General features: G+C 38.5%; 1 protein-coding gene across 4 annotated transcripts in view; it reads right to left on the bottom strand.

Annotated features, from left to right (window-relative positions):
* Positions 1-26,239, bottom strand: part of ccser1 (coiled-coil serine-rich protein 1) — a 119,350-nt gene that overhangs the window by 91,514 nt on the left and 1,597 nt on the right. For all 4 annotated transcript variants that reach the window (XM_035950726.2, XM_035950727.2, XM_023275764.3 and 1 more), the window contains exons 2-6: positions 20,279-21,299; positions 19,099-19,516; positions 14,171-14,355; positions 5,868-5,958; positions 3,448-3,553 (exon numbers count right to left, since the gene is read on the bottom strand). In XM_035950726.2, the coding sequence (XP_035806619.1) occupies positions 3,448-3,553; positions 5,868-5,958; positions 14,171-14,355; positions 19,099-19,516; positions 20,279-21,274 (1,796 nt within the window). In that variant the 5' untranslated portion in view covers positions 21,275-21,299. The remainder of the gene's footprint in view (positions 1-3,447; positions 3,554-5,867; positions 5,959-14,170; positions 14,356-19,098; positions 19,517-20,278; positions 21,300-26,239) is intronic.

The raw sequence follows: 26,239 nt of genomic DNA, 5'->3' as shown, positions 1-26,239 counted from the left end.
TTATGTTTATTGAAGTTATCCTGCAGCTCTGCACTTAACCTACAAAAACTGCTCCCTTGCTATGGAGACGTTAACTCAACACACACTTCTCTCTAAGCCCACTATATCATATCACTGTCTCACAGTCAGCGGCACACTCACTGTTAAACTGTGTGATGTGTTTACAGTTTTAGAGGCTTAAGTCATTCTGGAGTACACGGTTCAAGACTTCAGCGCAAACTGTCGAGTTGTTATAAAGGCTGGCACATAAGTCATCACTCAGGCAGACTATGATTTAAATGTGAAATTACAGCATACCAAGATAGCAGCATAGCTCTAGGCATGGAAATGTCAATCTGACAGCTAATTCGTCCACAACTTTGGTCTGGATCAAAATATATATTTCAGCAACTGTTGGACACATTGCCTTAAATTTGGGTACACACATTCATGCACCAACATCAGGTCAGAATTTTAATTGCAACTGCAAAACATTTGCAAAAATTTGTTAACGGGCTCAGGTGTACTTTGCATTTAGTACTAAATTGCACGTGTTAGCATACTGATTTGAGATACTAGCTGCAATCAAACAGTTCTCAGATTGTTCTTGTTCCATGTACACAAGGGGCGGCACAGTCACATGGATGCAACATGTCACAGACACTGTTATGAGTCAGGATTCAGCAATCAACACTGGGACCTGTGTTACACGCAGTAATTTCACCATGGACCTGAAACATGACATTACAGACAGTATCAATCAAGAGCCCAGGACGAGCCAACCCTCATGTCAAAGATCAGCACTGGTAATGAGAGGTAGGGGCTACAACCCAAAGATGTTCATCAGATGTTTGCTGTTTTCTCCAGCATTTGTGGAATTGTATAATGTGAATTTGTCCCCTAGGGTCAGACTATCAAAGCAGAGTTCTAAATTATGAGTCTGTGAGGTCTCAAGGAGAACCTTCAGCACAGACAAGCTGAACTATGACAGAATGGAATTTTGGTACTGTGCACCTGCTCACAGTACAATAATTACGCACAGGTTTTTTGGTCACAACAACACAGTCATCGCTCTCCATCTGCCCTATTCACAAGATTAGGCTCCCAGCAAGTTCTTCCTCTTCCCCAAAATGAAATTCAAGTTTAAGGGTCGCTATTTTGTCACAATGGAGGAAATTGAGCACAAATTGCAAAAATGTACTTGATATGCTTACAGAACAGGACTCTCAGGGTGTGCTCCAAGCATGGTAGAATTGCTGGAAGGGTTGTATTGCTCAAGGAGACTCCTTCAAAGGGGAACGGCTGCCAAATTTAAGTGAGGTACATTTTTTTTTGCTTTTTATAAATACAGTCACAAATTTTTTGATTACAGCTCATATACCATAAATGTAATTCATGTGACACACGTTAACATGGTGACATTAGCATTTAGTTAAAAGCACTTCTGTATTCATTCATTTATTTATTCATTTATCTCCTTTCTTTGATAAAAGGGATACTATCATATTACCCTGTCATTGATTGGGTTGTAAGAAATGGAACCATCTCCTCGCATTACAACATTTGTACGCTGAACTGCAATGCATCAGTCCAGGTAAACTCAATCAAATTGAAGAAAACTGGTTTCAGCTGAGCGACATTTTAGCCTTGACCTTGTATACAGGGTAATATCATGCAAATAGTTGTATGTGTGTATGCTCCTTCACTGCTTTCAAACACAAGTGAGGCTTCAGTATGAAACAACCAATGAGCTGTCTAACAAAAACCTTGGATGGGTTGAAAAGGTTGACTCCCGACTTGCATGATTCACTGACACTGTCTAGACACAGAAAATGTCTCTCTATTCATTGAAACTTTCAAAGAGCGTTATAAGCTTGTTAAAAACCCTTCTCAGAAAAAAAGGCCCACGCTAACTCCAGTGTCTCAATGGTGTAGTATAAATCCTTCAATCTCTACTTCAAAACCACTTACACAAGTTGACCTGCACTGTCTCTGCAAACAAAGAGGATCACAGCTAGCTTATTCAGGTGAACACATGGATAGACAGATACATTCACACTATCAGTGTGACCAAAAAAAAAGTAAATTCATCACGAGTGGGGAGCGAAAAACTGAAAGGTAAAGTAATAATCATCTGGTAGCCTGTCAGACAGACCACCAGATGACACCACTGATGATACAACCCCTTTATTACCCACTGGCTCAATAAAACCAAATAAGCCCTGTCCACGGAGTTGTACTCTGTGTGTGTGTGTGTGTGTGTGTGTGTGTCTGTCTGTCTGTCTGTCTGTCTGTCTGTCTGTCTGTCTGTCTGTCTGTCTGTCTGTCTGTCTGTCTGTCTGTCTGTCTGTCTGTCTGTCTGTCTGGCTGGCTGTCTGTCTGTCTGTCTGTCTGTCTGTCTGGCTGGCTGTGTATGTATCTTTGTGCAGATGAGTGAGTTTGCATGCATTTCAGTTGGATGTATCCCGATTCCTCCACTGAGAAGGAAAAAGTACCCAAATTAGACCAGATATGGAACTGTCCTTGGGAGTGGTACTCAAATGTATGTACAAACAGAAACTCTAAGTGTTCTCTTTCAGCCGTGGGCTACAGGGAAACAAAGGAGAACAGAGAGACAGCTTGCATATTTATTCAAAGAGAATTTATTTATTTATTTACCCTCCCTCTTTCTGTCTCATCTCCAAGGGAGGGAAAGACATAAAGCATGTTATGCATTTACACAGAACATTCAAGATCAGCAATTCCTTCAATAGACAATTGCCTTCTGTCTTTCTCTTTCTCTCTCACACGGCAATTGAGAGTGTTCTACGAAAAAAGCTATACTCCAGCATTAATGTAATGAAGGTATATTGTACAGAGAATGCGTGAGTGTATCAAAACAGATCCTTGAACCATCCATATGCTCCAATTGTATGTGAGAGGATTCGTTTTTAAGCTGGCCAGTACCAAACAATGGCACATTTTTTTCCTGTCTTTTCTTTCTAAGATTGTGGTTCTGTTAGGCTCAGCCCACAACACAGTCCTGGAACAGATGGTACAGCCCCTACAGAGTCTCAACATTGTCAAGTCGGTCTAGGATAACATTAGGAACCAGAAGCAACTTAGAAAGCATAAATCCAAAGAAGAACCGTGGCAAGTTCACCAAGATGCTTGGAACAACCTACCTGCCAAGTATCTTGACACATTATGTGCAAGCGTACCCAAGAAAACTGGTGCTGTTTTAAAGGCAAAGGTGGTCACATCAAGTACTGGTTTGAGTGTTTTTTCTGTGTACTGCATTCTGTATTAAGGTAACTGAAAAATATTAGCATTCATGGCATCACTTAATATTTCAAAAGCATCCTCACTTGACTTTTTGTGCCTTTTGCAGAGCACTTAAAACCACAACAGGTCTATAGACACTTGTCGTCATTTGCTGTTTTTCAGTGCAAGTCAACTCAGAATTTTAGTATAAATGCAGATATTTACCTTGAATTGCTTTCTTTCCCTGCAATGCGATCTCCAGTTGCATCCAAAGGTGAAGGGAGCAGGTTGAGACAGGAGGCGAGGGACTGGCTGGAGTCTTCTCTGGACACTGTGTACATACCCAGACACACTTGTAATTATACGTGAAGCTGTGTTTCTAATCTCAGCTAACAGCCAACAAAATTCATTCCTTTCTATCTCAAATTAGAAATCAGGTACCAAAACACCAGTCATGTCACAGAATAGCTCATTAAAATTCACTAGTGATACATTTGAGTAATGATCATACTATCAGTTGCTTCAAAAATTGATATGATGATGCATTTAATGTCAAATTTGACAGAGCAATAGAGATGGGAGTGGAGTAAAAACAGGTGATGATCTTTTATGTCTTTGCAAAGGTCCCTCTGTCTCTCTCTCTCTCTCTCTCTCTTTCTGTTCATGTCTGATTCCACGGGGCGTGAGTCACAGTTAGAGTATGAACACGGAGCCCTTTTGGCCATAAATTACAGTGAAACTGCTTGCTTTTTAATAAAGGCTTCAACAAGCCACCTGAGAGAGCTAAAAATGAGAAGTGCTGACGAGTGTGTGCGGGGTTGCGGCATCGGTGTGTGTCCAGTTGTGTATGTCTGTATGTGTGTTATATATCTCTATATGATCCTTTACATACAACTGAATCTGTCTGCGTTGTGTATGCTGTCACAATGCCTGTGCGGGAATGTGTCTTTAAATTAGTTGCTTTAATTTGCATACGTGGAAGAATCTTACTCTTCTATTGCCAGCAGAAAGTCTTAGTCCCTTGACTTTATGAGAACAATTCATCAAACCTTTAATTTCATGCTACAGTCTGCAAACCATTAGGTCTAATGACTAAGCATGCACGCTTGTGTGCTAGTGTGTGTATTAATGATGGTACCTCCTTTAGCTCTGCATCAGCCTGTGCCTGTAGAGATGTTTTCAATGTGTGTGTGTGTATGTGTGTGCTTTTGTGTGGGTGTGTGAGTGCTCAGTTCAAATCCACCCTCACTCCCCAAACTCTCCAAGCCCCATAAGCACAGGAAATTCAGTTTATCAGGGCCGAAGTTCCTGTTGTAGTCTTTACTCCAAACTGCTGCTGAGCTTCTTACTTTATTTGACTGCAACTGCAATATTCTGTGAGCCCATCTGGGACTTAAATATGGCCGGGAGATAGATGAATCCAACCTCGCATTAACATATAATTTGAGTCAAAGATGTGTTGGATTTGAGGGGTCATGAGGCATGCTAGACATGCTCGCACGAAGAGTTAAATGGACACAAGTGCACCCACTGCTGTACTTATGGTCATACATGCTGTCCACGTATGTGAGCAACTTGAAGCACAGAAATGGAGGGTGATCTCATTTCAAGCTTATGTTTACTTCACTGAGTCATTTTATTCATGTGTCACACTCAGCTTAACACCAACCGTCCAAGTCAGTGTGTAAATTTTATGCCTGTGCAGTCCGATGTGTATTAATACGGAGCAAACAACTGCAATCTGAGATCATCAAAAACATAATCAATATTGACAGTATTTCCACAAGCTTGCAACTTTGCTGTTAATGTTCCAAAAAATAACAATAGTGCTTGCAAAATTCAATGAATTAACTTCACGACATCATAGAAGCAAAACAAACTGAATCCCTTTTTAAGATATGAGACGTCATAAAATTAACACATGAATGTGCTGAGCAATGTTTCATTAAGCCCCTTCTAACACATTTAAGTATGGGTTGGTTGCAGTTGCTCATCACACTCATTCAATTCAGTAATATCCTTATGTGCTGTTTGAAAGGAAGCTGGGGTTGCTGTGTTTGGCACTGTGCAGCACAGTGGCAAAGCACAAGCAATAATTCTCCTCTGATAGTCACTTTTCAACCACGAGGGATGTCAGGAGGAGTGTGACTGAAATGCCAAAACAACAAAGGAGATAAATCGCTGTAAATGAGGCAGCTACATCAAAGTCATGGCACATGTTGAAAGAAGCAGGGAGAACACTGGTTTCATGTTTTAAGGTGATGGAAGAGAGGTGGCTTAATGAGGAAAAGAGACACAGACTGAAGAGAAACAAGGTTAAGAAAGAGAACGACACCAAAAGGAAGTGAAGAGAGACAGGGAAAGAAAGTAAGGGGAAAATCTGTGACGGATATGAGCAGACATTCACTTGAAAAGAAGGAGGGATAGATATAGATAAAAGTAAGCGTGTGACAGATTATCTCTTAACTTGAAAGCACAGTTTCTAAGAACAGCAATGTGGAGACTTTTTTTGGAGATTAACCTAAAAGTTTAAAAAAGTAAAAGAGGCTGTGCAGTATATGACCCAGCTGCTAATAGTGTTGAATTCTGGATTTGATTTTAGCCCTACACATACATTAACGTAGCAATAGCAGTTAAAAAGTTACCATGTCGATGTCGCTGATCATCAGAGAGGTCCAGGTCTAACATAAGATCATCTTCATCCAATTCTGAGGAACCTAGGTTATTTAAAACATCCTGAAGAGACAAAGGAAAAAAGACATAAACCTAAAATAAACTGAAACAGTACATCTGATAACAAAAAATATGAGTAATTACTACATTCAAGACTATGATTAATGTACTCTGCTCTGCAAAAACATTTGAAGACTTGAAACGCTGGCCTAAACAGGTCCTCATGACAAATGGTTTTAATACAATTTTAGTCACACACTCATTAATCCAAATAGTTCCATAAACACTAGAAATGAAAAATAAAAAAAAAACTGCAAATAAAAACAGGGTTAAGATATGACAACATTACAGAAAATAATCAAATCGTGTTCATCAAAATAATCCAGATGGCTCAAAACATTCAGAAAGAGATTCCATCGCAAAAAAACACTATTTGTGAATATTATTAACATTTACAGCGTTATTGTTATTAGGCCCATACTATATTTTCACTTAGCTTGCATTTTATACGATATTTAGTCAGTCATCATTGCATCCAAAATCATGAAAAAGTATCGCTACTCTTATTATGTAGAGACAATTAGGGTTTAGTTTGAGAAAGCAATGAATGTGCCAAATGAGGCTGTAGTTTTGTGTAACATCTGTCAGCTTTCTCCATGCTTTACAAGCACAAAATAGCTGCTGAACAGACCAGAAAAACTCTGCAAATCTACAGTGTTTACTCCCCATGACAAAGAGAGCAGCCATTACTTAGTCATGTCATTTACTAAATTTTATGATTAAAAAGCATTTGTCTCATGATTTTTGCAGCCTATAAATATTAATCTAACAAAATCACCCATATTAACATGAAGAGCTTGACAGTTTTTTCTATCTAGGTTGCAGAGAACAAGATGTTCTTTGTCAATACTATCCAAAAAAGGAAAAAGAAAGCATTAGTTACAGGAGCACCCTGAGTATTACTTAACTTTTGCCTTTAAGGCTATAAATTATGATATACTTACTGTAACATAAAAATTTCAAAAACGAAAGAGAATTCTATATACTGTACTTCAAATTAAAATGACAATAACTAAATATGCAGTGGGGCATCTGCGTGCAAATCAAACAGATTCATTGAAAAATAACAAAAATTTAAGTTGGCAAAACCAGAAATAATTATGTGTATATACAACAAAACTGTAATTAGATTTGGTGCAACATATACACCCCTATAATGAAGTAGTCGTATGGTTGAGTGTATTATCTCAGAAAGACCTAATTTCTGACTTTGACATAGATTTAAATTCAAACAACTGAATATAAATTACCCCGGACATGACACACACTTCAAAATCCAGCAATAATAATTCAATAAAGGTAATTTTAAAAATCTGCATTTTAATAATATCCATATAGCCTTGGTGGCCTTGAATTATCAACTGTACACCCACTGACATCATTTTAAAATTTCTGGAGCAGGATTCCCAACCATTTATGTCTACATCCACTGGACTGTAGGTCATCCACTAATGCCCAACACCAGATATATAATCTTTCCATAAATGCTCCCATGTTCTTGGTATTATTATCAGGTTATAATGATGCAGTAAGATGATGTCTCTTTTGGTAGGGTTGCATTTTAAAAGTCAATGCTGCCATCTGATGGTCATAAAAGGGAGATCCCCTGCAGAAAAGAAGTTGGCAAATTCATGCAAATACCCTCACCAATAGAAAGTACAGCCATTGTAGCTATTCCTAATAACTGTAGTAAAAAAGGCAAAAAAATATTATTTATTTATCTATTTTGTTTAATTGCACAGTTTCATGTAACGCCACACGTTAATTCCTCGAAACTTGCTTGTAACATCAGTAAATTTCTCTGAATCCAAAAGAAAATGGCAATGCAAAGGTCAAAATAATGCTGCGTAACCGATTTCACCAGCAAACTATTAAGATGTACTATAGACCCAAAAACAAAGACTAATAATAATGACCACCTCAGAGTTTGTATTATTTTTTCCAAGATCCACAAACTATTATGTGCCACTCTCTTAGAGTATTTGTGGATATAGATGGATCAGAAAATCCAGTATCCTACTCTGTTCAGCTCTCACCACTGTTTTGTTGCAGTGCAGGAAATCTGAATTTCCAGTCAGCGTTCTCCAATGCAAAGCCTGCGTGAAACCAGTGTAGGCTGTGTATAAACATGTGACATTACACTGGCGTTTATCTCTTCTTCCATTTTTTCACCGGATACTCAGTGCAGTAAACATCAAAAAAAGGCCAGAATGCATTTCAGTGTAATGCACCTCAACACAAGACCTCATTTCAGGCATTAAAGCTGATAGCTAAAAGGTATTGGAAAAGAAATGAAGACCCATACCGTGTGATGCTACTGCACACAGTCTTCATTTGAAGCTAAATTACCCATTTTAATGTGCCCCTCTAACGACAGAAATGTGTTAATATGATTTTACAACCCAGAGATGTCACCCTTCTACCTCACTTACGTGATTTGAGTGAGTATAATCCTTGAGTTAATAGAGATAATATCAGATTCTGGTCTCATTAAAAAATGGCTCCATCTCTTAAGTGCCAAGCAGAATGACATCCAAAACAGGAATAAGAGGAAGCAAGAGGTTCTTTCTGTCCTTTTAAAGCCACTGGTTTCTGTTCACACTCTGTGGAAATCATATATCCAGTCTATGAAAATTACATTTATTCAGAGCTTTAGGGTGGCAAATGCATTAAGATCAAGGGAGAGTGATTTGGCTTTGCAGTCAGGTATTATGGCTTCTAGCAATGGGAAATATACGGACTAACAAATGACTTTCATTCTGTCTGAGCAGACGTTTCACAGCCAGTTGTGTTTACAATGTGCCTGAGGGCATAAAGGTCTGAATGTCCAGTCAAACTGGAAATCCGTTTGGTGAATAAAGCATACACGAAAAAAATAGAATTACTGCCCTGCGGTTGTGTGCCTCTGCCAACCAGTCAAGTTGTAGCTTACATCCATGTCTGTCCAGACTCATATATATAGTGAAGACTTTGAAGTGTTCAAGTTCACAGAGAGAAACAACAGAAAGGAGTCAGATTCCTTTTATGTGTTGGCATGCTTTGCTAATGAGGTGGATTCTGATAGAAAATAAAGTTGAAACCATGACAGAAGTTTGATGCTTCAAACATGTTAGTGCAAAGAAGCTAAAAATTCAAAAACATGAATGCTCCAGACACATATCAAAGCCAGTAGTAACCAAGATCTATACAATCACCACAGTTCTGAGGTGGGCACCCAAGATTGTTGTCACCAATTCAGTATCCGATTTCATGTGAAATATGGCCACAATTTCTCCCTCTGTTCCTGAGTTATGGTTTTGAATGTCACAGTAAAGTTGACCTTTGCTCTTAACATTACAGAGGAATAAAAATTTCCCCACACAGTTTATCACCTAACATTTGTCATTTTCTAACAATTATTTACTCCATGTCAATACAGAGTGATAAATCAGTCCTGGGGCAAACACCCTTTTCATATCCAATAAGCAATGTCATTTGAAAATTAAAAGGCATAAATACTAAAGCCCATTACTTCATACAGGTGACTTTGTTAGAAACTGTATCGATATCTAAACTACACTAGTTACAACTTTTAACACAGGTTTCCTATCACATATAGTAAGGCCTACAAATTCATTAGAATGTGTTGGGAAAGACAATGCTAAAGTAGGAAGTCACAACTAGTGAAATACTTACATTTCCTGCTTCTGTAATTTGTCATCATTTTCAGAAAATTAGAGGACTATATATTACAAATTAAGATTAAAGAAAGTCATTCTGAATGACATAGACATGTTAGCAGACATTTTGATGTGTCACAGCATGAAAGCACAAGCATGAATCATAACATAAAACACTATTTCATTCTTTTTTGATGCTCCTGTTTCGTGACTCTGACATTGTGCAGGCATTCTGAGATGGATAAGTGAAAGCGTGATCAGACCAGGTTGTGCAACCGTGTCATTGAGAGCTATCAGTTTCCAGCTGCAAAATGACTTTGCTTCATGATGAGGCCAGTTTGGTTGTAGTGTGACCTGCAGAATCAACAAGATTTCCAAAGTCCAGCTAGTCTGAGCAGAGGATGTTTATATTGTTTATATTTTTGCAAAAATATTTGTTAAATGCACCAATATAATCAAGAAGATATAACAGCCTTTGAAGTATTTAGGCACATTGCTATGGGGAAAAAGAAGTTTCAGTGAATTAAAAGAAACATTCCTTAATCTGACTTCAACATGGCCATGGCAGGCAATTCCAATCCTTGAGGGCAGGAGTCCTGCAGACTTTTGTCCCTGTCTGATAGTTAATGAGCCCCTAATTGACAATCAACTCCGCTCTATCTGGGAACATTTTACCATTTTATTAACCTCTATGTTGTTCAATGATTTGAAAATAAACCCATTTTGATGTGAAGATGTCAGACTGACATATTCACCATGATATAACTGGACAGACAAAAAGGGCATGTACCTATTGAATGTTAGAAGCTGTTCTGTGTGTTTATAAACATGCTTATATTCTCATAACAGAAGCAGTGGTGACGTGAAATCCACATCTTACAGAAAATGTATTTGAAATACAAACATGTAACTGCAGTACAATTACCACTAAAAGATTGTACAGTACACAGACAATTATGTGTACTACATACTACTGTGTTTGGCTTTTAATGTCTGGCTTTTAATCCCTAGTAGAAGGACTGTGTTTGTACAAATGTGCCTTAAAGTCATATTATAATCACAAAATAATACTAACACTAGTATTATCACAAAATAATAACACTAGTGCTATTTATTTTATTGCGTTTGGCTTATCCATTGGTGCAGATAAATATGAATGGTTGTGTATTAGTCATGAGATATATGTCATCAATCACTACTTTCATTGCTCTACAATGTGATCATTTTGCATTTGGAACCCTAGCCTAAGAGAAAATGTAGTTTTTTTTGTTTGCTTGTTTACTTTATTTGATTTGATTTCCATGTCATAATTGTTAATGTTTTTATATGATAGATTTGGGCAAAGTGAGCATTCGGTATTAATATTTGCAAACATCCTCAATGTTTTTCATGTTAAAACCTAACCGTCTGTTTCTGGTAATTACAAATTCTGTCTGGAAGAGGAAGTGAATCAATCAGAGTGGAGGATATGAAAACAAGAGGCACTCTGCAGAACAAAACTGTCTAGGAAGCAAGCGGCCAAGCAACTGTTGATATGCATAAGCAACATATTCAAAGTGAAGTGAATTGCAGTTGAACTATTCTGCCATATATGTCACTCAAACTACTAACAAAAGTGCATGTTCAAAGTTGTTCAGCTTGTCTTTGAGATAAGAGAGAATTTCTGGGGAGCATCTTAAGTAATTCTTTCTTTTTTTGTGTGCTAGTTTGGAGCGTAATCACTGTCAGCCTGTCACAGTATTATCACAGCTGTCATTGAGAGGCTTATGCGCAACCAACTCTGAAAATGCTGGTAAAATAAATATCTCACAGCTTCCTGAAGGGATTTTAGGGGGGAAAAAAAACAATAACAACTGGAATGAGATCACCAAGCAGCTCAAGCAAACATAGGCTTCCTACTCTTCACAGCTGCACTTCACAGTTTCTCTCTGTGAATTTAGTGATTTGGTGACTGTAAACAAAATGTTCATTTGCTTTGTGCTAATTACTGTCCATACGGGGTGTAATGACAAAGGAACAATACAACATATCCACCTAACATACTGTGTCGCACAGTATGCCAGCTACAGGTGCAATGTCCCGCAGACATCTTTAACACAAACACCACTTAGCTACATATTATATGTATAAACAACAAGCAGACCATTATAATCCTTTGATTCACAACCTTACTACTTTTAGTTATCTATTTAATTAGAAGATGTTATTGTTGCATGCTTTTATTTATATTATACCTCTTGCAAACACACTCAGGAGAAGGCTAAAGTGTCTAAATCCAGACTTTTTCATTAGCTACATGTGCCTCCAGCTAACCAAAAAACTTTTATGAAGCTAAGAGTGGTGGTACATAATTTAATATACAATCCTCGGCTCATATCTTCCCACCACGACTCGGGCCCCTGAAGGGCCCTTCATAGGCACAGACGAGAAAAGGAAGAGATTACACCATGTTTAGTGAACTGTACATCAAGAGGAAGTTGCAGTCTTGCAAGGTACACAGCAACGTGATGTGTGTATCCCTGCCCTTTTTAAACCTCAGCAGAAGCCTTTAGTCCCAGGTAGCATAAATGAGATTGACTTAAACTAGCTTTCCTCGTGTCTGCTGAAAGAGAACACACAGCTGTTGTAGCTATAGTCCTTTCCCAGACTCAAAAGTGGATATAGCTAAAGCATGCATCAACAAGCACTACTGCAATGTTTGTTCAACAGCCTAAGCTCACAAATAGGATATTATGCTTAAATCCTTCAGATGACTGAAGAAGTTTTTCAAACTACTGCAACTATGCAAAGAATAGAGACACATTAAGACTTGTCGTATCACTTTGTTGGGACAAAAATTAGTATTGCAATATAGATCACCATTAAAGGCATGCCATTTCTCAGTTACCTCTCTTCATTATCCATTAAATGCCTTCCCGCCTCAAACTGTTCAAGACAAGTCAGTTTGTGAGATTACCAAGGTATTCGGCTTCCATTAACAGATCTGTTTTTGTCAAAACGCTGAAACATAGCAGGCACATTGAATTTTACATTCAACGTGAGTCAAAATTATGCACCACTTTGTGAGTCAGAGCTGCAAAACAAAATCATGTGTGCTATGTTTGGTTTGCCCAAGGCACGTCAAAACACTTTCCGTATTTTAATGGCCAGAGGCATAGGAGCTGGGGGAGATTACTAAGTATCATGCAGCACATTATAGCAGAATGTGTAAGCAGCTGGGTATAATTGTGCCCAATTACAACAGCTCTTTTAATCCCTTTTAAGAGCAGGGCTCATCCTGTAGATGTAATGGCAATTTGGTAATCAAATGCAAAGTTACTCTATAAGGAAGCTGTAATTCTTGTCCTGGATATGCAGAATTGCAAGTATGAGCAAACAGCTTCACAAATAAAATGTTAAGAACTCTTTTCAAATTAGATTCAAATTTGTCTACAACAAATGTCTGCAAGTCATTTTACATAACTCGCACATCTGCAGTTACTGTATAAATATCACTTTGCAATTTCTCTCCTCCTTATGAAAAAGTGACAGCCTGTCCTACAAACCTTTGGAAGGGCACAGAATGTATTCAGGTCATTTGAGTCCAAGAAAAGGTGTCACCAAAGTGGCCAGGAGCTTATTGGTTGTGACAAGCATGAGTGAAAGATTGAAAATAACATTTTAGTGGCCGTAAAGGATTAAGAGTATTGTGGGACGGACATGAATGGGATGATATGAACAATATTTGACTTCCTTGAAGAAATGAAGCTGCCTTCAATATTCTTGGTGCTTTGAATGGTTGCAAAGTTAAAACTGTACTTTTAAGAAAGCAATGCTCACTACAAGGGAAAAGCTCCTGCATCCACCTTCTTACTTTGACAAAAATGATACGCATAAATACGAAACCACAGAGAGACCAAATAATTGCATAAGAAGAAAAACACATACGTGCATGCGCACGCACGCACGCACACACATACACACAAGGGAAAGAATATTTCTCCCTTGCTTTTCAGTGTCTTGGACAGATTAATGCTCTGTACAGAATTTTTATTTCCTTTATTAAAGTTGCAATTTATTAGTGCCCTGTAACTGTATAGAAATGTATTACTCGTCACTTTTGTGTTTAATTTCCTATTTTAATTGATTCTCTTTTCCTCTTCACCGCATTTTTAAATGTTGTTATAATGAATTCCTTTGTTTTATGTAAACTACTTTTTCTTGCCTTTGTGTTTGAAAAGTTCTATACAAATAAGCTTGCCATGCTTTGCTACGAGGATGTACAGTAGAGGAAGTAGCGCATAATGAGCTATTTAGTCATGCTAATTGCTTGTGCTGCCTGTGTGTATGTGCATCTGGGTTTTAGCTATGCTTTATGTAAACATATCAATAAGCATGTAAACTGCACTGTACATTTTATACACAAACTACTAGTGTCGTAAGTGTGATATGACAACTGAGCATAACAAACAATTTGTAAAATAAAACATAATTACAGGATGAAAAAATTCATGATATAATAATCTACAGCTAAAATGACACATAAAAAATTAAAATTAACACAGTTTAAGACCTACCAGACTTCCCAGTTTAGATGATGAGGAGTTGTTTCTGTGTTTAAGCAAACCACATCCCTCCAAGCCCGGGGCCTCTCTGTGGTTACCATGGATACGAGGCCCACCAGCCCCCTCAGACGAAGAGCGCAGACGCCTTTCCATCCGCATCACCTCATGGTAGGGGCTGACACTGCTACAAAGAGAAGCTGGAGGAAAGAAAGAAACAAGAAAGAAGAAAGAAACAAAGAGAATAACAAAGTCAGACAGGCAGAGAAATAATGGATTTAGGTGAAATTGTGATTCCAGAAGCAGATATAATCATCTTTTTATTATATTTCTAACTCAGTCAACCCCCTTTCCTGTAAGAGATAAGATTTCTTTCATAAATGTAAATGACAAAAGCAGGTTTTACTTATTCAGCATTCGGTTAAATCTTCCCTTCATTAAGCTCTTCAGCTATATTGCTTTTGGTCAAATAGTATTTATTGTTTTGTAATAATCAGGTTTAGTTTGAGTTCTTACACTGAGATTGCTTTGTAACAATATAACTACATAAAAAATGTGAGATTTGTGGGGAATTCATTTTCAGTCAGACAAATGGAGGATTTTTATATGTGAACCAACAAATAAGTGAAAACAGAAAGAAAATATCCTCCCATTGAACAAAAGTCTATATCTATATAAAAACACAGGACTTACTGCAAACGATTTTCTATCTCCCTCGTTTTATTGCAGCTTTAAATATCTACGGATATACAATAATACTGACTAACAAAATGCCTCTCAGTCTCCAGAAGTTTGGCAGAGGAGGAAGATTCTAACATGATAATGATCCAAAGCACACTGACAAAATCACACAAAACTTTCTAAAGAAATAAATGAAAACTATGACCTGGCCAAATGTTTCACCTGACTTAAATCCAACAGACACCTTTTAGATATTTTAAAGAGAAAGGTAGATCAACACAACTGTCCAGCAAAGAGTAGCTGAAAAATATTGTCTGGAGCACAGTAGAACATCTCTCCAGAAATGTGTGCAACATGGGCATCCTCCATTCAAAAGATTAAGTCTGTCATCAAAATAAATTAAACATTTAAAGAGCTTGTACTGAGGAGCCTGTATTTTAATATAGTAAATCTCATCTATCGCTTTCTACTGTGGGGCCTGTATTTTAATATGGTATATCTATAGCTTATTAATTGACATAAGAGCAAACACACTACTGTTCAACTCAGCAGTACTACAGGTAACATAAGGTGACAATTTTAAATCATTTGACATTTAAGTGACATTGCACAGGGATGCACTCACTTCTGTTGTATACTTTACATTGATCAGCCACTAAAATAAAACCACCTGCCTAATGATATGTCGGTGCCTCTTGGGCTGCCAAAACAGCTCTGACCCTTCAGGGCAAGCCTTCCACAAGACCTCTGAAGGTGTCCTAACCTATCATGTACCAAGACATTTGCAGAACATCCTTTTTAAGTCCTGGAAACTGTGAGCTGGGGCATCAATGGAGTAAACTATTTTCTCGGACATCCCATACTGACTCTGCTGTCAAACCGGACCATGACCCTGTTGCCAGTTTACCAGTTGTCCTTCCTTGGAACACTTTTGTTAGGCATGAACCACTGCATATCAGGAACACCCAACAAGACCTGTTGTTTTGGAGACACTCTGACATAGATGTCTAGCCGTCACAATCTGGCCCCTGTCAACGTCACTCAGATCCTACGCTTGCCCATTTTTCCTCCCTCTAACACATCAACTTCAAGAACCGATTGTTCACTTGCTGCTTAATATATCCCACGCCTTGACAGGCACCACTGCAACAGGATGATGAACGTTATTCACTTCCATTTTACTGCTGTGGCTGATCGATGTATAACACTGAGGAGGCCCCATGATTAGCATGTTTTCTTGTGTCTACGACGATTGTACAAGAGGGTCAGACTGTTTCATCTAGAAAGATCTACAGTAGATAGGAACCTATTTCACAGAGGCCTATGACATCGTTTGCAAAATAAATATATAAAATTTGATGTTGTTACGTCCAACAGACAAGCGTCCGAGCATGTATATGCGCATGCGTGTTCACAATGATATATACAACCAACAGGCCATTAATACCACACTATGCAACTGCTGGCAGATGGCCCCACACCTGCACCTACTTTAAAATACACAGCACACAATGTGAAGGATTGGGCATAATAATAATACCGTACTTCCTTCAGCAAAGTTTGCACTGGAATGTATACAAGTGTCCACATTTTACAAATGGAATTGCAACCCTTGTTAATTTTTTTATCCATAAGTGTTAATCAATTTTAATTAGAATTTTGACTCCAAACTTACTGGGCAAATTATCCATTTTGTTCCCTGAAAGGACAACAAATTCAGCCATATTATGTTGTTCTTCAGTGTCTGATCAAAGTCTGACATAAAGCAAACACTTGTTAGAATTTTAGTGCTGAACTGTAGAATTAAAATGCAGCAGGAGCTAAAGGTGAGCTGAAGAGAATAGCAACAAATCATCTTTGGTTAAGGAGCACATCTTCAATTTGACTGTTTCAGTCAACCCAAAACTTGGATTTATGTTTTAGGCAGAATGCATTTCTCCGTGTCGACTACCTAAACTTTTAAATCTGATTTGCAGCTGTTAATATTCTTGTATAGCTCCGGAGCATTCACATTTAAAACTTTGAATTAGCAAATGATTTAGAAGGTGGGAAAGTATTATGCTCTACATATCAATACTAGTCATCTCGTGGTCTTCAGTTATCAAATGGAAACAAGCTGTGGGACATCAGTACAACATTACTTAAAAACTGATTAGACCAGCTCCCATCACTTCCACTTATCAGTTTCCTGGGGGAATCTCTTTGAGAGGCTTGGTAATGAACTCTCAAATATTTTTACAGGCTATCTTATTCACGCTTATTCAGCCATGCATAGAGAAGTAATAAAACCAAACAACACTGAGAGAGCATTAGCATTGCATCACTTCATCTACCTAATAATGTTTAACTAATTTCGGCATAGACTATTGTAAATGTTTTTGAAGACTATATACAACAGTGACTGCATATTAACAAGAATTTGGTCCTATTGTATTTAAAAATAAACATCTTCAAAAACTGAACTGTTATCTTAACTTTTTCATGGCAAAAACATAATTTGAAGTCCTGACAGTAAAGCTGTATAAACAGTTTTTTACTGCCACAACTGATGTTTGATATGTTTATTTCTTTATTTATCATATATATATAATCTCAGATGTTACCCTAAGGAAAACATTAACATTTCCTCCTAATCCACTTTGAATCACAAAGAGGTGATTTTTTACTGTCAAATGTAGTTGAGCCATACATTTTGAGTGCGTGTGTAAGTAAGAGAGGAAGTGAAAAAGCAAGTAAAACAAAAGAGACACTGTAATAAAAAGCATGCACATACATCTAAGTTAACAAAGAAAGTGCATCTGCTGTCCTAGCATGGAACAGGCTCCATTTACATCAAACTTAACTGTCCCAAAAATGACCATCAGAGGCTCCAGCAACTACCAAACACTCCTCACACCACATTGACCCAACTTGAACATCAGGGGAGGTGTGCGAGAATGCTTATGATAGACTTCTGTTCTGCCTTTACCACTATCTTTCTATACAGCCTGGCCACTAAACCTGTGAACTTAGGGGCTTCTCCAACTCATCCACCTCTTCTCTACCTTTTCACTCAGCACTAGTGCTCTACAGGTGCATCGCCCTCTACACTAGTGATTCTGCCCCCCATCCAGACTGTAGTTGGAATTACCTCAAAAGGACACAAGACATACTACAGGGATGAAGTTCATCAGCTAGCAGTGTGGTGTTCTAAACACTTCAAAAGCAAATGAACGCATAATACACATCGAGAAGAATAATGCAGACTCCAGCTTAGTACACATGAATGGAGAGCGTCTGGATAAATCTCTCCTGGACTACCAACATCAGCACAGTAGTCAAGAAGGCATAGCAGCCACCTCTAGTTTGTCAGGATCCTCGAGAGAACCAATCTGTAGTAGAAGCTGCCAGCAACCTACCACCTCTGCACCCTCAAGAGTGTGGTGACACACTGTAGCTCTATGTGATATGCCAGTGGTTCAGCAGCAGCAGACAGGGGAGCCCTTCAGAAGATCATCAATACCATCCAGAAGATAATCGAAAGCCCACTGCCTTCTTTCAAGGATTTATTCAGCTTTCTGCCTCAGTAGAGCAGCCAACATACTCAACAACCCTTCCCACTCTGGACATCTTCTCTTTGACCTGCCACCCTCTGGTAGACATTTCATATCGATCATATCACAGAATAAAAGTACAGCTTCTACCCCAGAGCCATGAGTGATTATTATGTACTGCAATACAATACAGATATCTTTCAACATTTCAGCTGAACCTTTGTATGAATAAATTCCAAACTACACTGCTTGTACACAGGGCACTGCAATACAGCACATGTGCAATATTCTATAATATCTCAGCTGCTGACATCTGTATTGTACTATTTTATATCTTATTGTTTTAAATCTGATGTTCTATTACTGTAGATGTTCCAGCAAATATATACATATATATTTGTATATTGTATTTTATATTTCATTATTAGCTTGAGCCCTTTTTTTGTTTATTTGCTGTTTTGTTACATGCATACTCTAGCAATAAAGAAATTCACCTATCTGATGAACCCACAAAAACACACAGAGGGCAGTACTGTTGCTTTAAGATAATTTCACGGAGCCCTCATAACGAAGGAATGTCACACAAATACAAAAAAGGGATGTTATGAGTTTGTCTGCGGGTCCCTGTGACTCTCACTGTACATATGAGTATGACGTCTGTGTTTCGGTGGCTGTGGCTTTGCATGTAAATCTGTGATTTTCCTACAAGTGCCTGAATGAGTTTCATACCTGCATGTGGTTTCCGGAAGTGAGAGGACCTGGGTTCATGGCAGCCACAGAAGCTTCCTCTTTCTTGAACAGAGAGCGTGTTTCTTGGCCTCCTCTCCGACTGCTCGGGGTTAGAGTGACAACCCTCACTGCGTACCACACATGCCTCGCTCTCACTCGTGGTCTCTGTGTGGTATCCTGTCTTCCTCTCCTGGACCAGCTCCTTCCTTTCATCAGCTGACACCTCTTTTCTCGCTTCCTTTCTTTCCTCCTCCCTCTCCTTCCTCTCCTCCAGTGATTGTTCCTGCAGAGGTAGGCAGGGCACAGCTGTCTCTGGCTCTGAGAGGGAAATGGCAGTCTCATAGTCTGTGTTGTTGGCTGTGCTGGTATCAGGGAGTAATGGTTTTTCAGCACCCGACTGGGCTGGAGTGAAGAAAACCTGAGGACAGGACATGTTATTGAGCATGTGTTAAAACAGAACATATTTCACTGGCAAGTTAATGAGGCAAAAATGTAGCAGGTTAGAGAGAAGATTCCACTTCAGCAAGTACTTAAGAGGTGGATGTTTGCACCCTCAGGCACCAAAGTGGGCATGTTAAGACAGCAAAGCCATACCGCATTTACTCTCCTGGAGCCAAAACAAGAAGCGCAGAGCTTTGTTTTTGCAATCATTATACTGGATAAATGGTTTTACTTTTTGAGTTCTGTCCTCTACCAAAAAAAAAAAAACAAAAAACTGAATAAATTCTTTGAAGGAGGATACGTAGTGAGCACAAAGGTGTTAAATGTGAAGGGCATTTTGCAGACATGCACAAGTTTTCTTTTTCCTGCCTCAGCTCTTTCTATAAAAGGACTTTTCATGCCCGATGCTCAATTTTTATGCCACATTTCACAGACTCCCAACAGCAGTCACAAATATTCATCCTTTACGGTTGTTGTTCTCGACAGCCAAGGGCATCTGTGGTTGTATTGTGAATTCCTGAAGCACTCATACTTTTATATAGCTGTTGGTAAGTGTATTTGTTTACAAGCAGAGTTATTATTAAAATAATTTAACAAGTTAGCATTGTGCATTTTTATCAGGACATTCACACTTCTGCACAATGATTACAAGTAACTTTTTAGCATAAAACACACTGCATGTTTACACCGATTAACTCTGTTTGATTTCAAAACTACTGAGACAAAACAATCCTACTACCTGGGAGGTAGAGACGGCCACGCTGAAGTTCTCTGGAGCAGGTGGTGGGTCAGGGGGAGTATTGTCAGTAGCAGGCCCAGGCACAGAGGCAGGTCCTGGGGCTACACCGGAAGCAGGGCTGGGAGTTGGCAGCACATCCACCTCAGATACAGAGTCCTCTGTGATGGGAATAAACTCCGAAGGGGTGATGGCGGTGGTTCGATCCTCTGATATCATAGGGGACTGGAGGGAGCTCTCACCACCGGCAACTAGCAGTTCACCAGGCCATGACCCTGGGGTGAGTCCTCCTGCTCCTGGGGTGATGGTGGTAGAACTTGGAGGTTCCAGATTCACTTCTGGAGGTCTGTGGTGATCAGATGTGCGGGAGAAGCGGTGGTGTGCCGAGAAAGACTTGGGCAGCAGTTGCTTTTTCTGGCGTGATGACCGTTTGTTATTATTACTGCCACCACTGTAGTCATCGAGGAACCCGGAGTCGTCACCTTCATTGGCCCCTGACCCACTGATGCAGTTGATGAACACATTTCGATTGGTTGTGGAGGAAGATGAGGAAGCCTTGTCAAAGTCCTCAGTCTGAGAGCGTGTTATTTTCTTTTGCCTGTGGCTGCCAAACCCAAATGAGTGGCGTGATTTTGGGCGTCCCCCACTACTATCACTGAACCCTGTGGACACTGACGTTGTTATTGTCTGCTGGTTATTTCCATTTGCGTCAGTGCTCTGTGACAGGGGAGGAGTGAGGTTTAGGTTGATAGGTTGGACACGTGGATCACTGTTTCGTTTAGCTGTGAAACTGAGAGATGGAGTGCGAAAAAGGCTACGGCGTTTCCCAGTGCTGCCAGAGCTGGAGTTGGTGCTGGAAGGCGAGGAGGTGTGGACGCCATTCCCCACTCCACCTGAGGATGGAGAGGAAGGAAGAGACTCCTGTCTCTTACTGTTGCTGCGGCGGAAAATTGGCAGGCGGGAAACAAGTGTGGAACGGCGTGAGCCTGATTCACCCATCTAGAAGCTGAAATAGTGGGGCACTCTGAGGGAACAAACACACACACACAAAAAAACATTAATAGATATAACATCCATCAACTCCACTCTGAAAATATCCAGCATATTAAAGATGCCCAGCTGCAGTGCAGTTCTGTTACTGTTACATCAATACATGATAAGAATTAAGATATGTCTAATGCTTTCACAAGGATGTGAAATCTCATAGAATGAGAGGCAGAATTTTTCATTCAGTTAGTTTATAATTTTAACCCAAAACTTCACCACTATCTCGTATATCCCAAATAAAAAATGCCACCCCAGGGTTTCTTATATTTATGATATGGTCAGACAACATGATTTGTACAAAAACACAAAATTAAGACATTAATTAATACATTCTAGTTTAATTCTAAATCAATGTAAAGAAAATCTTTACATGAATGTGATTATCGCTGGTATGAGACCTGGAGGGTTGAGTTCTTTTTACAATGCACATATCACAATTAACATTTAGCCAACCGCTGAATCATGTAGACAAGAATTATAAAGACAAAGAGCAAAACAGAGAGAGTGGGAGAGAAAATGAGGAAGAGAGAGTGAAAACACATCCTTGTAAAAGCATTAGACCTATATTAATCTTGTATGAATGCATCAGAAACAAAACTGCCCTTTAGCTTGGCACTCGTACTGTACTTACTGCAATTATTTAAGTGTTTGCAGCACTGTACAGTATTCATACATTAAAGGGACTGATTCTGATACAGTACAGCTACTCTGTTGTCACAAGTATAATGACATCAGTTACTGACTGAAAGCAAATTGTGCAAAATAAGATAAAAGAAAAGAAAAATTGCTAGCACATGGCTCACCCTCTCACCTGCACTATCTTTGAGTAGAAAATAAGAGGTATCAGCCTACAAGATTATAACTTGTGTAATCTTCACTTCCTACTCTTTCTTCTATTTAACAATTATTATCTCTCTCTGTAAACACACTGCATGCAGAGTTATTGTTTCACTACTAGTCGGAACAGACCAAAGTTCCACTTTTATAGTCACAGATTAAAGGAAGGTATTCATTTCTGCAAGTACTCACATTTTCATTGTTTCCTGCCATCAGTGATTCTAAAAGTGACTGTATGGTCCTAGTAATGTTGAAGAAGCAGCTTCTGTAAGAGCTACTGAGGTGTTTAGATTCTGTTCTCTGTCTAATAAGCTTACATTAACACTCTTTACTGAAGTGGCTTATTGGTGTGTCGCCTCCTTGAAAGTAAGTTTGATTAACTTCTAAATGTGATGCAGATCTGATTTTCATTGCAATTTAACCCAATTCAAGCTATAAAAAGGCCCATAAATATCAAAGACAGAGGAGGTCAATAAAAATGAAAAGATATAGCAAACAATCAAATGATATTCCAACACCACAAAATGCTGTTACACTTTGCCCTGTCTGTCCTGGATCATTTTAAGCTATCGAGACACACTGCAGGTTTAGTAGTCTTTTCAAACACGTTCTTTTCAGAGGAGGCGTTAGTTCAGAGGGTGTGTGTTTTCACACCAACACACAGCCATTTGACCAAGTCGTGGTACTCTGACCTGACTCATTAAGACAAGATAAACATCCTCCAACCAATTAGAGAGAGATTAAAACAGATTGAGAACACCTCTCTTGTTTACCTTACTAATAAGGGGAAATAAGAACATTATTTTAAGCAATGGCTTAAAGGTTTCAGGCCTTGTGAAGAGTAAAATGTCAGCCAGATACAAAGTAGGCTCACAATACTTTAAGCGCCAACTGTTAAAGGACATGCAAACAACTGAATTTTTCATTCTTGTAATGTGCTTATCAACCAAATGCAGCTATTGGACTATTTCTTAGTAAGTCTTAATAATCTGACCCTATACAAAATTGCAAACTGCATGCTACCTTATATGGAGTCTGTCTAAGCTCAAGCTTATGTAAAGGGTTAAAAGACAGGTACTACACTGACAAATTTTTCAACTTCCCCACAGCTCAGCCCGGTATTAGAGAAGCAAAACTTCACCTCATCTCACTTCCTCTTCCCTGTGCAATTAGTGATACTGCTGCTGTGCTGAATAGCAAAATGCAGAGCAAACACAAGTTGATCTGATGTGAGCTTGCCTGACTCCCATTAAAATGCACTTAGAAACTGACTCAAATAAAATAAAGTCATTCAGAGTGGACAAAACTAGTAGATTTCTATGCTCTACAAAGATCTGCAGGTTTCTAGATTGCTTCATTTTCTGTTTATTTTCCCACTGCCACACTCCCACTGAAATCCTTTTGGTCATGAAACTAATGAACAAGATTAGTATGAAACAGTTTACTTCTGCACTGCTGTGTGGCTTTGTAATTTCTTATCAACACACTCTACAGCTTGTGCATACACTAGTTAATAATCATCTTGCCTGCAAACTCACATCTGAGTTCAACTTTTCACTGATATGTGATTCTCTGACGGTTTGAAAGAATATAGGGTGTGTATTGGGTGTGAATAACTGGGTGTTTCCTATAAAACAGGTTCTTGGTGGGATAATTTTCTCAACAGCAACCACAGAGTAAATGTCATAAACGGCATATTCGGCAACACTGTTCTTATGTACTTCTTAACTAAATACTGATAGCAATGTAATTTGGTGTTCACAATTTTCCGAGGACTGATAAACCATTTTGAGATCACTCCAAACATGAGTAACAAAGTACTTGTACAAAGACTGAGTGTAGTTTTAGTCTGGGAGTAGTGTGTGATGTGGTGTTAAATTTGGAAAATGGGTATTTTAATAAAATAAGTTGTGGTAAGTGATGTCATCAAAGCAAGGCAACACAATATTATTCATAAAATATCTCTATACTAAAACATATCAATATAATGTGGCAATATACGGTATGTAAAACACAAATTTTGAGAAAAACATTGGTAATGTGGATAACATGACCAAACGGATGCTGATATTCACTAAACTCCTATCTCTAAAATTCCAAGATGATAAGACGTCTTTCATTCCTCAACCTATCTTACATAGACATCTCACCCCTCAACATGTAACACAAGTGACTTCACCCCTGTACAACATCACTTAAATGTCACATGATTCAAAATCATATCACCTCTTATTACTTGCATGACTTGTACATTTAACAGCTGGGCATTTGCTCACATTAAATTAACAGTTTAGATTTAATGTGTTAAAAATACAGGTCCCACAGTAAAACTCCAGAGAGATGTTCTGCCATTCTTCTGAGAGAATATTTTTCAGCAGCTCTTTACTGAAGGGGTTGTTTTGCACAGCCCATCACTTTAAAACAAACCCAGTGTGTTCTTTTGGATTCAAGTAAAGCGACATACTTTGCCAGCTCATAGTTTCCACTCTTTTCTTCTTAAGAAAGGCTCATTATTATGCTGGAATATTTCTCTTCTGCTACACCTATGCAATATTTTGGTCGATCCACCTCCAAGTTCCACTGTTGGGACTATACCAGGTACATGCCAAACAAACTGGACGCCATCTGAACTGACTAAAACAATCTCAGTCTCATCTGAGAAAAGAAAGTTTAGGTTTGCAATTTAGTGCCAAATAGCAAGCAAGGGTATTTTTCTTGGATGCCATCTACAAAGGTTTTACATTATGCAATGTCACTTACACTGTATGAATTGTCACAAAAACTCTAGTTTCCATTCATAACTTCTATGCCAACTTACTTGCACATCTATGTTCCCAAGACACAGTACATTGTGAAAATGGTGCAGTGTAGCACACAACGCATTAAGGTTGTGGTGTTTGCAGAGCACCACAAAGTTTCTACTTTGGCGCCCATATTTTCAATATAGTCTTTCTAAAATATGTGTTTTTAATTGTTCATAAGAGAAAATACTTTACTTGAAAAACAAAAAAAAATGCAATTACTGAGAGGAAATGCAATTTGAAATTATTTGATTTGATTGGTTCCTCTGCAATCTCTTTGTGTTGACTTTAAAATAAGTAAATGAAACTGGTATTAAAACAGCACGCATTCCAAAACTACACACCTCTTTCACAAAGGCCAGGACATGTGGTTAAAAGAGCCAACTGTCTTGAGCATAGAATGTCACCGAAGTGACAAATGCAACTGACATTAGCCCGACAGACAGACTGCTAGTCTGAACACATGACACTCATCTTGTTTTGGGGCACTAACAAAATAAGAAACTGCAATCCAAAAAATCTGCTAATTGGAAATACATATCTCATTATATTAACATCACTATGACATTTGGATGTATGAATGGACACATGCATAGCTTTTAAAAGCAAGATACAAATTAAAAGTACAAAAAAAACGAAGAAAAAAACTATCATTAATCAATAATTACCATCATTTGAAACATACCTGACATAGACAAACGAGTCGCTCGTGAGAAAACACAAGCAGATAAAATGATGAAAGCGTAGCAGTAACAGATAAAAACAACCAGTAATACAGAATTTAACTGCGTCACTCAGACAGTGCTGAGATGTAGAGTAGTTTAAAAAAATCACCTAAGCGGCTGCTTTTAACTCGAGGTTAGTGGATGACAGAGCCTTCCTCTTTCAATCAAATGTTCCTCTTCTAAGTATCTAAAAATCTCAGGATGTACATGTTTTCAGTGGCTTTTGGTTGCTCTTAATGATTTTAATATATTAGCATACTATATATAATACATTTTTTAATTGGATTTTACAAGTTGTTCTCCTGTTTTGCCTGTTTTTTAGTGTTTTACATTTATTTAGTTTTGTTTGACAAACTGATTTTTAGGGCTGGACCCGAATATCCGAATATTCAGTCCCGACGGTGGCATCCGGATATTAATTTTGAGATCTGAATATGGACTTTGTGTATCCGTCAGCATCGCTCACCACCATCATCACTACCAGATGAGGTGCTATATGTTGGAAGAATAGTGTTCATCCCTACAGTTGAATTCAGAGACTGGGAGAATCAATT

This window comes from Amphiprion ocellaris, chromosome 6 (assembly GCF_022539595.1).
Source record: "Amphiprion ocellaris isolate individual 3 ecotype Okinawa chromosome 6, ASM2253959v1, whole genome shotgun sequence".
In the NCBI taxonomy this organism is placed as follows: Eukaryota; Metazoa; Chordata; class Actinopteri; family Pomacentridae; genus Amphiprion; species Amphiprion ocellaris.
Note: the sequence above shows the minus strand (reverse complement) of the source record. Positions and strands in the feature narration are given on the sequence as shown.